The sequence below is a fragment of the Triticum urartu genome, chromosome 3A (genome assembly GCF_056163025.1).
Source record: "Triticum urartu cultivar PI428250 chromosome 3A, HENAU_Tu73, whole genome shotgun sequence".
Classification (NCBI taxonomy): domain Eukaryota; kingdom Viridiplantae; phylum Streptophyta; class Magnoliopsida; order Poales; family Poaceae; genus Triticum; species Triticum urartu.
Window position 1 is genome coordinate 673,767,764 of NC_141875.1, and position 12,187 is coordinate 673,779,950.

Consider the following 12,187-nt stretch of genomic DNA (forward strand, 5'->3'; position numbering starts at 1 on the left):
GAAAGTACTCCCAGTACTGCCCCAATCACCGTAAAGGAGCTCTTTTCTAGCATGAGCGGTAGGCTGAATACCACCGGTTTAAGTTACTACCGCTTATGTGACTGAACATAACTTACACTTCAGTATACATCATTTCTCGTTTATGTCTTTATGATATATCACTTGTAGTAGAACATCTTAAGTGCAGCTAAATCCTCACCCAACTTTATATTGTTGGCATGCTCTTTTATGTTTTAACGGCATTATGCTATAAATACTTGGTTGATGGTCAATCGGTCATTCAAGTATTGTGCTATGCACACATATAATTGTACTTGCTATTCTGTGTATTTATTTTATGACTTCTTGGTAAGATTCTATATACAAGCAAAAAAATAATATCAGTGGTCGAGTTCCCAAAGTGTATGAACTTTATTGTGGTGAATTTCCTGGAAATATCACCAGTTTCTTAGGCATATCAATGCCCATACATAGTTTTACATTCATCTAGCATGTTGATACTTGCATCATAATGGTATACACTAAGCTACAATTATTGTCAAAATTATTGCATTGTTATATTTGGATCGCACAATTATATTTATAAACTTGAAAGATGACTGTGTACTTTTAGATAGATATTTTACATTCCACATATAATACATAATGTGAAACTTATTTATTACTGTTGCTTCTGTAGTCTATTTGCCACCTCCGCTTGAAACAGGAGTTATTAAATCATGTTTGTAAGGGGAGGATGGAGGGAGAGCTAGTCGCCAAAGACCGTAGGTGGTGCGGGCCTGGACAGTTCCGTGGGTTTTCTTTTCATCAGACGGGCAGGGTAGCCCGTCAGTGTAGATTGCTTAATAGCAGGTCAGTGATATGCTGTTTTGTTGTAGTGTTTGGAATGTCATGCATACAGATACTCCATTCCAAACGAACTATGTAAATACTTGCACACATATTTGTTTAGTATCTTCTTCTCCTTTTGTTTTTGAGAATAGTTCTTCAGAAGAAGAAATCAGAGTTCCAAATGTAACCCGTCTGAATGAAAAACACTAGCCTGAACAACCACTTGGAGTTAAACTTTGACTTAGTGTTGAAAATTGTATACTTGGAGACTGAACCACTAACCTTCTACCAAGCTGATAATTAGAAAAAAAAAACAATTGATATGCTATCTGAATGCATTGATGATCTCAATGGCAAAATGCAGACTTCAAGTGTCCAGCAGTTGCCTGAGGATAGAATCTATAATAGAAGCAAACTGAATGATTGGCCCGCCCATCAACTGCAGCTACAATTAAGAAACGCCTAAACACATTGTTCTCCGACAACAAACCGACGGTGCTGCAGTTCTAGATGAAGAAGAAATCATACAAGGTATGGTTAGAACTGATGTTTCAGTAGTTCATCCACTAGCCTATGTTACTTCCAACATCTGTTCTCTGCTTACTGTTGCAGCAGTACAAGGACATTTTGAGCTCCTGATAGTCTACTTCTCTGGTTTGGTGATCAGGTGGACACACGCATTGTATAAATAGGATAAAATCTTTGTAAATGTAGTACAAAAAAGATATAGAATCTACAATACCCTTGTAGAAACAACAACGGCCAACTCCGTGACAAATATTTATAAGCAGGGAACATCTTTAGTTTAGTTCTTTAACAACATTCATGCTACATATTGTGTTTCTTTCGTAATGCCCATAGATGCAACGAACAAACTACGTACAAATGCAACTAGTTCAAGGGACTCAAGCATAGACGTATCAGAGCATTACAAAAATAGATGAAACATTCCTTACATACCATGTTGTATGCCCATGACACATTGTACAGCAGCTCGACAAACCGTCGGTAAGAAAATCTAACACCATTTCTTGTACAGGACATGACATTGCAAAGATGATTCCATTGCAGGAGCAAAATCCAGAAGTTGAAAAGGCAAACATTTACTACTGCTAGAAATTAAGCACCACATTGCATTTGCTAGGAAGTAGTAATACAAGAGAAGAACAAGTGGACATATCCAAATAATATAGCATCCATCAAGCACGATATATAATAGATGCCGCATTAGGTTGATTCCAAATAGTACCAATTAAGACATCAAACTGCAGTTCCACTAAAGGTGATCTAACATAGAATCTACTTGTTTCTTACTCTTAACCAGGCAAGGCATAATAACCATAATAACTAAACGAAAGACTAGAAGGGAAACAAGAAGAATTACTTAGCAAATGCATAGCCTTCTTGTCGGATGAAATCACCGCCCTTAGGAATTAAACGAAGCTCTGCCGACGCCTTATGGAATCTGTTGCAAGGCCAGTTGAGCATCCGGGTTGTTGATGGTGTAGCTGGCGAGAAGGTGGATCATGGTGTAAGGACGGTCAGCGACCAGGACAAACTTCTTGTCCTGCTTCACGAAATCTGCAGCTTCAGAGATCCTCTCTATTTTGTTATCCTTGATGTTGCACTTGCAGATATGAGCGGATGAACCCAAATGTTGAGTGTAGTACACACAGTCCGGGTTAGTTCCTGGGAACTCATCAACATCGACGGAGAAGAACCTGTGGTCACCGATGAAGATTGCATATCTATCTGTGGACTTCAGACGACAGAGGTTACCTGTCTCTGTGTCAAATTGGAAAGCAAAGAGAGCCAAGACTCCCTGTGGATTCAAGATCTTCATGATGATACATATATGCTCATGCAAATCCACTAGGAAACACCGCATGTCGTACCCATGTCCAGGAAGATCAAGGGAGAAAACCTCGGTCACAGGAAAAAGATTAACTGGAAGAAATTTTCCTAAGCAAATAATCATCTCACGAGCTACGGATGCTTCAAAAAAGCATGCGTAAACACCACCCACGACCGCCTTCCGGAAGAAACCGTAAGCTGCTGGCTGCTTATGGTTGTATCTAACGAAACTTTCAATGTGAGGAGCCGCCGAGTAAGCCTTGCGAGATAAGTCGGAGAACACGGTGAGCCGAAGCAAAGAGCCATGGTGGAAAACGACATCAGCGATTCCGACAGCGGGGGGCACGGGCGCCGCGAAATGGATCACGACGCCAGTAAGAGGGTTGAGGACGCGAGCGGCGTGAGGAGCGGTCTTTTCCGCCAGAACGAAGTAGTCGTCGAGAATGGTAGCCACGACGTGGTAATCGCCGATCTGCGGAAGATTCTTGCCGAGGAAGCGACAGTGTCGGTGTTCAACACGAGAAGATCCCCTTGGCTCTGGAGGACCTCGTTGAGGACGATCCACCGGCTCGGGTGAAAGTGGGGTTCGGAGGCATCGCTCCTTGGATCGTCGGTGGCGGCGCGCCAGCCGGTGCAGACAGCACGGTACTCCATGTACCAGTCGAGGTCGTTGTCGTCGAGGAAGGAGTCGGTGATGCGGCAGCCGAGGTCGCCCGGAAGCGTGGATCAGGGTGGACTCGGTCCGGTCCGGTCCAGGCTTTGACCGAGCCAGCCATTGGACCGGCCGTTGCCGGTCCGGTCCGGACCGGACACCGAGCCTATTTTCCAGGACCGGACCGAGAGGAGCAAAGCTCGGTCAGCCCGAATGGACCGAATGTGACCGATGGCTAGGACTCTGTTTAGGCTGTTTTGTCGTATTTAGACTGTAGCTGTCCCTGGGAGTGCTATATTAAGCGTTTTGGCCATTATTTAGCCTGTAGCTTCTTCTGGGAGTGCCCTGTTGCGCTTTTTGGCCACAATTTAGGTTGTCCAAATTTAGTGAGTGCTCTGTTTTTGTATAATGACTAGTATGGCACAACTAAATTTGGAAAGCATTTTATTCGTATTTTGGACATCAAAACAATTGATTCTGAGAAGAACAATAGCACAAAAATGACATCCACAAACATAAGGTCTTATCATCATTGAACGACACGATTACAAACATGCAATGACAATTTCGAGTTTATGTCAATTGACAAGTTCAACATAACACAAATGAGAGGTTCATCTCGAAACTTGCAATAACATTTCATAGTTCATGACTTGAAAAATTCCAACATAACACAAATTCAAAAGTAGCCTTCACATGAGAAATACCACTTTGACATCCATCTCCAGAATAGCAAGATCAACATCCACATGATGAACGTCTACAAGTAAGATAAGAAACATTCACATAAATAATATTTGGTATCGTATGACAAGTGAAACATGTAGGAAGAATAGTTACCAATCATTGATCTCCTCCACCACAATGGGTAACTTCATGTTCTCAACATCATCCTCTTCATTCTCATCCCTCGACTACAAGTGTGGAAGTTAGACAAATGCTCACATCACATACAACAAGACCAAAAAAGAAAGAAAGAAAAGGTAAGGAAAAGATGGCAAACATTCCACCAGATTCAAGTCAACGTGAGCACCCTTGATATAACTTGCACCACAAACTAATGCCTCCACCATAACCGGTTTTAACAAACTCCTATAGTCATATATATAATACAACACAAGTAGACAAACTAGTTTGAGGATGAGAAGTTGACAAGTATATATCCAAAGTTCAATAGTACGAGTTGACATACCTAAAATCCTTCCGGTCATGCTGAAGGTAGATTCCGAAGACACGGAGGTAGCCGGGATAGTGAGGAACCTCCTGGCTATCTTGGCCATAATTGGGTACCTAGGAGCATTGTCTTTCCACCAACCAAGAAGATCAAGAGCCTTGTTGTGAGGGGCAACATCATCCTCTAAGTAGCTCCTCAACTCACTCTTTGATATTCTTGTTGAATGGGACGATAAGAAGGACTTGTACCCAGCTTGAACCGGGATACTAGGAATGTTTGTAGAGGAAGATGAACTTTCTCCATTTCCAGCTCGCTTATCTTGAGCAACACATTTTTCATACAAGGCCGCCAACTCTTTCTCCATGATTTTGATCTCAGTCTTAAACCTCGTACTTCCTTCTCCATATAGTTCTCCAAAGGCCCACTCTATGTAACTCATCTTGTACCTAGGATCAAAGATGATAGCATTGGAGTGAATTAGAAAGCATACGAGTAAAAATAACAAGCATATTAGTAAAAAACAACAACCATTGGAGTAAAAACAGCAACCATATGAGTAAAAAACATCAATCATTGGAGTAAAAACAGCAGCATATGTACCATGGATCAAAGATGGTTGCGATCACCATGGCATTGTGATTTTCTTCCCAATATTTGTTAAACTTCTCCAACATTGCTTCACCCATTTCCTTGTAGTGGTCACTATCACTAGTCATTGCATGTTTGATTGCAAGCTTGACGCCAACAATGTATGGGTAGAAGATGTTCGAAGTGGGATATAAACTTCCTGAAAATGCTTTTGTCACCTCAGCCAAACTCTCAAGTAATGGAGAGATAAGCTCATACATGTCCCACTCTGCGTTTGTCGGCGCCCAAGCATAGTTGGCATTGGAACCAGCATGAGAGGTCAAGGCTTCCTTATATCCATGGGCAGTGCTAATCATCTTATAGGTTGAACTCCACCTTGTTTTACAATCCAGGTGTAAATGATTACCAACTTTGACACCCAAGCTTTTGCAAGTGGCAACAAAAGCATGGAGACGATAAGGTGACCTCTTGAAGTACTTCACCATCTCTCTCAAGCTGTTTATCAAATTATCTAATATCTATGTCCCATCTTGCACGACCACGTTGAGGATGTGTGCACAACAACGGATATGAAAATATTGGCCTTCGAAGTCCTTACCTACAAAAGACAAATTTTATATGAGCAAAAACAGCAAGCATGTGAGCAAAAACAGCAAGCATATGAGCACAAACATCAAACATATGAGCACAAAGAGCTTCTATATGAGCATAGCAACAAGCATATGAGCAAAAACATCAAGCATATGTGTAAAAACAGAAGGCATACAAGCATACCTCTCCGAAACAAGAACTTGGCCTTCAAAGCATCGATCGCACCATCATTGTTTGAAGCGTTGTCAAGTGTGATGGACATAATTTTGGTCTCAATTTTCCATTCTGTCACACACGCATAGAGAGCATCCGCAATGACATTTCCAGAGTGAGGAGGATCCAACTCTATGAAAGCAAGCACACGGGTTTGTAAGTTCCAACTCCCATCTATATAGTGTGCAACCACACACATGTAAGATAAAATTTGGTTGCTTGTGCACAAATCTGTAGTTAGACATATGGAGCTCACACCCTTTAGGAGAGATTTAAGCACCTCTTTTTCGTTCTTGTAAACCCTCATGCACTCGGCTCATATTGCCTCCCTTCCAATGGGTTTATAATTTGGATTCATGCACTTCATTAGAATGTTGAACCACTCATGTTCAACCATTCTAAATGAATACTCATGCACACATATCATCTTAGCAATAAGCTCCTTGACGATTCCTTGGTTGTACTCAATAGAGGGGTGCATTGTTGGACCACTTGTTGGAGAGTTCAGGAGTTGTTTGGATGGCATTCCTAGCCATCTTGTCACTTAAACCTTCACATTTTAAAATATTCCTTCCAATAGTTGAGGTCCTGCCACCTTGCGTATACGCATACCTCTTTTTGGGACAATAATTACAAGCGGCCTTCAACACCATCTCTCCGGGATGCTCTTGGCTCTTTGACCTTGTGAAAATGGGCCCAAACATCCGATGACATCCTAACAGGAGCATTGGCTCTTGGCCTCTTGTTCTTTTTCTTTTTTCCTTTCTCTTGCCTCCTCCTCACTAGAGACAACATGCACAAGTGATTCCTCGGACATAGTGTCTCCTTTTAGTTCATCACCTGATTCTTTATACCCTTCTGATGTATCATCATCCGACATATCAGCACTCGCTTGTGGCGGGACTATAAACATATTTGCTCCTCATATTCCTCATCGTCCTTGTCCTTGTCCTCATCCATGTCCATGTCCTCGTCGTCCTCCTTCTCCTCGTCATCTACCACCTAACACACATGAGCACACAAATAAGCAAACAACACCTATATGGTTATATGGAAATATGGCTACATCAAGCTTCAAGTAAAGCAATCATACAATAGTCGATGCATAAGGAAGCTCGGAGTAGGTTGCGGAGCCGGAGGCAGCGGCTTCCGCAGCACGCACGCTAGCACCGGTGCGGTCGGGGAGGCGCAGAGGAGGTGGAGGGTATTTTTTTAACCTACAAATCAATTCTCCCATTGGGGCATTGGGAAAGTCTTTCCCCTTCCTAATCTGCACCTTAGGCTTCCTCTTCTTCCTCGAAACTGGCGGAGGCAGCGCCGAGTCTTGCCTAATTAGGTAACTCACGCTCTTCTCCTTTGCCTTCACCTTCGCATTCTCCTTACCAGCACCCTTTCCCTTCTCATTCCCCTTCTCCTTCATCATTATCTACAAAAAACAGCATGTAATATCTGCAGTCAGTACATCAATCAAGTGCAAATAATTCATCTTCTTCTTTTTTTAGCATAGAAAATCATCTAGTACTAGTGTAAATGAACATAACTATCTACTGAATCATCTCGGTCCGGTGAGGGTTACAGGTTAGAGACTGATTACCTCTTCCTCTTCGTGGCGCTCGGTGAGGAACCAGGGAAGGACGGACCGACGACGTGTTGGCCTTGCTGCCTCCCCGACGTACACGTGCTCCTCCAGCTCCGACTCGGACGAGATGGCGCCGTCGGTGAAGGGAGAGGCCGCGGGCAACGACGCCATCGCCTTAGGGTTAGGGTTAGGGATAGAACAAAGGAGGAGGCGCTGCCTCTGTTTGTGAGGAGAGCTAGAAGGAATCGAGCGAGGAGGGGGAATGGAACGAGGGGAGGGGGCTTGCTTGGCTCGGGGGCTCGGGGCCTCGATCTGTTGGACAGTTGATGGGCCTTGCGCCATCGGTCCGCTCGGTCGGCTAGTTAAAGACCGACCGGACCGAACTTTTTTCGATCTCTTTTTTTGGGCTCGGACCGGCATATTTTCCTATTGGGCCTGGACCGTACGGGCCGGTCCTAAACGGGCCACGAGCGGGCCGCAAAGCCCGCTTGTGCCGTCCAGGCTGACCCGTGCGACACAACCACGTCGCCGTGAACGTGCAGGGAGCTCGGGAGATGGGTCGACTTGCGGTGGTGGAAGACGCGCAGGAGAACTCTCCCACAGCCGTAGACGTGTGTCTCCGTGACCTCCGCTGCGTGCGGCCACGGTGGCAAAACTATGGTCCTGGCGTCCTCTCTCTCTCTCTCTCTCTCTCTCTCTCTATAAGGAAACGAAATGAGCTCTGCCCCATGGCGGATCGTTGGACGCAAATTCTTATAGGCGAAGGAAGGAAGGAAGGCACGAACATGACCGGCTGTAAACGAAGAAACCTGCTGAGGGTTTCCTAATGGAAACGGAAAGTGGGCCCACTGCCTATGACCGTTGGAAGAGTAATGTATGCCTAGCTTGAAGACTTTCCCTTTTGCTCCCTGTAATTAATGTTGGTGAAGACTGGATACAGTTTAGAGACAAACCAAAAATGGGGTGATTTCATTTGCTGCCCTAGGGCATCATAAACTGATGTGCTGGTTAAAATGTAAAATATAACCAAAAAGGAACACAAATTCAAATAGTAAACTCTCCGTGAAAGTATTTAACATAACTAAATCTTCAGGTAGCGCCTAACGCTAAGCGCTATGCGTTGTGTCGTAGCGCCATTCTGACATGCGCTACTTACCTAACCATATGTAATAATGTAGTCAATACATTTTTTGTAAGATGGTCATGTGGTTAAAAAGTGTTCAATGATTTTTTAAATGTTCATGTAATAAAAAAATCGTGCATCACAGAATAATGTAATTAAAAAAGTGTAAGACACATTCTTAAAAAAAATCTTATAATTATAGATTTATTGAATGGGACGCTCAGCGGTTTGGTGGCACAAGAGGGGATTAGATGGGACGAGCGGGTGACATGAGATGTGAAAGCAATGGAGTGAAATTATGGGTCATGTGGTATTGGGAAAGTACCAGGGGAGTTTCAACCCCCGTTATACGAGGAAGTTGGAGCTTTTTTTGTGATGAACTATTGCACCAAGTAACCGTTTTTCTAAGGTTTGAGTGGTAAGGCGGTGCCATTGCTGGTATTTCCTTCCCGTCGGCCCGCTCTAGGATGCGCTATTTATGTAGCATGAATTAATGTGAATTGTTTGGCACGCTACATCTACCGTTGTTTTATTCTTGAATCTTGAAAATAGATGACAAAAATTAGTTTGAAAAACGGTGAAGAAAGAGATGCCTTTGTGTGTCTCTAAAATGGAAGTAGGTATACGCGGACATTTGGATATGCATTTTACATATACCCTACAGAAAATTGGACAGATAATGATCTGCATCCATATAAGGTAATTTGTTAGAAAAACGTATTTTCCCGATATACATAGTTGCCGCCCCGCTCTAGTACCCTATTTCCCGATGTGCACAACCTTTGTCAAAATTTTCGAAGAAGTGGTAAAGCTCATCCAGATCCATGCACACACAGCCGCATCTCTATTGCCCTTTCTGGCCTGTGAAGACCGAACCCTAGAATTCCGGATTCTTCCACACCCGCCACTCACACGGCGGTCTCAGTTTCAGCAATCTGTCCATGGGACCCGCCCCTCTGGTCGACACTTCGCTCCCTTCCCTTCACGGGAGCTACGCTAGGGTCAAGCTCAAACAATGCAGCAGCAGCCTTCTCCTTTTGCAAGTGCTGGGAATCACAAGAAGACTAGGAATGCGATTACATCGTGTGCAATCCTATGATGGGGCAGTGGACCGTGCTGCATCCTATAGTATGGCAGGATGAAGAGGATGTTGAACCTGCGCACGTCAAACTGGCATAGCCCTTCCTGGCTTTTTTTTGATGCGGCCATTCCGTTCCCCTTTGTGGTGTTTACACCCCTGGTAGAGTAGCACCACGATGTGGCGATATACTCGTCGGAAACCGGGCGATGGACTGTGTGTGGGGGGATACCAGAGAGTACCTCCTTTTACTGCAGAATGTGCCTTCGTGAATGGCATGATGCATTTTATGCATTTGGTGATCGAGGAACCTATTATAGCTGCAGTGGACTCAAAGGGGGATGGTTGTGGGGAAATTGCTCTCCCGGAAGGAATGGAAGAAGCCAGGTCTGGTTATAGCTCAATTGGATACTCTCAGGGGAAATTGCATGCTTGGTATATGTTTCCTTATTATTGCCAACTCTCTGTGTGGGTACTTGAGGATTATGCTAGTGAAGTGTGGACGCTAAAGCATACTATTCATGTTCCCCAAATGTTTGGAAGGGAATATGCGAGAGAGGATTGTGACGAAGAGGACAAGACCTTTATCTATTAGATGTTTGCAATTCATCCGGATCGTAATTTTATTTTCCTTACTGACTGGAAGGAGGTGAATCTGTCATATGATATGGATAGCAGGGAAGTGCAACTTATGTGCAATTCTGGAGATTTCATGGGTGGTTTACCTTATATTCCCTGTTTCGTGGATTTGGTTGACGGATGATTGCTGAAAGTCCTTGCTGCTTCATGCATTTAACATGGTGGCACAAATGCCTTTGTAAAAACTAGTCGTTGGGTGTGCGTGCGTGTGCCTAATGGTCTAGTTCCGTGGCAGCATTTGCGTGTGCCTAATGGTCTAGTTCCGTGGCAGCATTCCAAAACGTGCTCTTCAGGTGCATGCCCTTTTGTGGCTTTGAACAATCTTGGTTAGCTTTACATATTTTGTAGGCGACAAGCGATCCAATGGATACTGCCTAGTTGTATGAATGACCTAGTCCCTTATATATTTGCTTTTAGGTACTACTAATTGATGTTTTCACTTGATATCTGTTATTGGTGGCTGAATGTAAACAGATGTTAGTTTCATTTATGAATCCTTCATGGCCTTCCATCGATAACGTCAAATAATATGGAGCTCTTTATATCGAACTCCTTAGTCTCCTTTTATATGGATTGCACAATATGCAGCCTAACATATCTAATGAACATCATTATTTTTCATTATTTTATTCAATAGAGAAAACAAAATAATTCTGTTTGTTGCTAAGACTAATGAAGCACTCTTAAGTCTGCCGTTCGTTGCCTACTACTTATGCACCCCTGGTGTGCTCCTAATCTTGTGTTTTGATTGAGTTTTCCATCAGATCATGACCAATATTTTCCTACTAGAATTCTTACTATATTGTTGTATCTCTAGGCTGTTGTCAAACTAAACCTATGTTGGAATCTTCAGATTTTTGTTGACCATGATGTAGCTTACGACATAATTTTATCGTCAACTACCCAACATTCTGAACTTTGTATTGAGTGCACATTGAATTCTGAACTTCTCACGCTGAGTGGCTCTTTGTCAGGGACCAGGAAAACTAAACCTATTCAAATTTGTTGTTGTCCCCAAAGGTTGTGAACTTCTCACTCTGAGTGGGACTTTGGCAGAGACCGGCAAAATTAAATGGGTAAAAGAAAAACAAAGCTATGCCTGATCAGGCATGACTTGTAAATCTAGCAAAGGTTACTGCACGTTTGGATTCTGGGCAAGCGCTTGCCTTGCCTCGCAAAGCAAAGAAGCGAGGGGTTTGGTTCCCCGGCAACTCATCTCGTTACCCGCAGTTTCAAGTTTTTTCCTCGTTTATGTGAGCAAGCCAATTTGGTACCATCCGTTGGCAAGGTTTTCCTTGCCCAGCGAGGTGAGCGGGCGAGAGATCCAAAGTTGCTAATTTGTTACTAGAAGCTGAGCTTTTATCATCATTCCTTAAAATAAATATCCACATCAGATCAAGGTTTTCGAGTCGACGAGTTGTTCTGTTAGCGACTCTTGACGAGTCGTGCTGTGCCGATCGACTAGTCGAGGTATTTGAGTCGACTTCTAGTTACGACTCCTTGACTAGTCGTTCGACTCGAAAACAGGGCAGCAGATAAGTTATGCTGCTCCTGTCAGTTATTTCAAAATAGTAATATGGACCTGCCATTTGTAGATAGTATGTACTACCTTCTCTTATTGCACCCAAAGTCAATAGTGTTGGCTTAAAATGATGTATCACTATACTACATAGCATTACTGGTCACTACTTACTTCGGTTCCTATATATAACTATCTTTGGCCACATTCCTATAGATTCAAAAACTACAATCACCTTTACCAGGTTGAAAGCATTTAAGTGTAGAAATACAGTAGCAAACAATTTGTTTGTTATCTCAACTGGCAAATGCTTTGAAACAGATTCTCGGACAAAGACGCTAATAGT

General features: G+C 43.3%; 1 protein-coding gene and 2 pseudogenes across 1 annotated transcript; 1 reads left to right on the top strand and 2 right to left on the bottom strand.

Moving 5' to 3' along the window:
- Positions 1–1,829: 1,829 nt before the first annotated feature.
- On the bottom strand, positions 1,830–3,405 carry LOC125547171 (uncharacterized; annotated as a pseudogene).
- A 768-nt stretch (positions 3,406–4,173) lies between these two features.
- Positions 4,174–5,470, bottom strand: LOC125546696 (zinc finger BED domain-containing protein RICESLEEPER 1-like). Its single transcript, XM_087513951.1, has 4 exons — positions 5,112–5,470; positions 4,530–4,957; positions 4,348–4,439; positions 4,174–4,251 (listed from the first exon to the last, which is right to left on the bottom strand). The coding sequence occupies exons 1-4, from the start codon at positions 5,453–5,455 to the stop codon at positions 4,174–4,176; spliced, it is 942 nt and encodes a 313-aa protein (XP_087370077.1). The 5' UTR covers positions 5,456–5,470.
- Positions 5,471–8,210: 2,740 nt separating this feature from the next.
- Positions 8,211–10,446, top strand: LOC147981387 (uncharacterized; annotated as a pseudogene).
- Positions 10,447–12,187: the final 1,741 nt, after the last annotated feature.

Coding starts and splice junctions, on each gene's coding strand:
- LOC125546696 (XM_087513951.1), bottom strand. CDS start 5,455: ATGATTAGCACTGCCCATGGATATAAGGAAGCCTTGACCTCTCATGCT. Junction 4,958..5,111: donor GCAACCATCTTTGATCCATG/GTACATATGCTG, acceptor CTTTGATCCTAG/GTACAAGATGAGTTACATAG. Junction 4,440..4,529: donor CATGACCGGAAGGATTTTAG/GTATGTCAACTC, acceptor TGTATTATATAT/ATGACTATAGGAGTTTGTTA.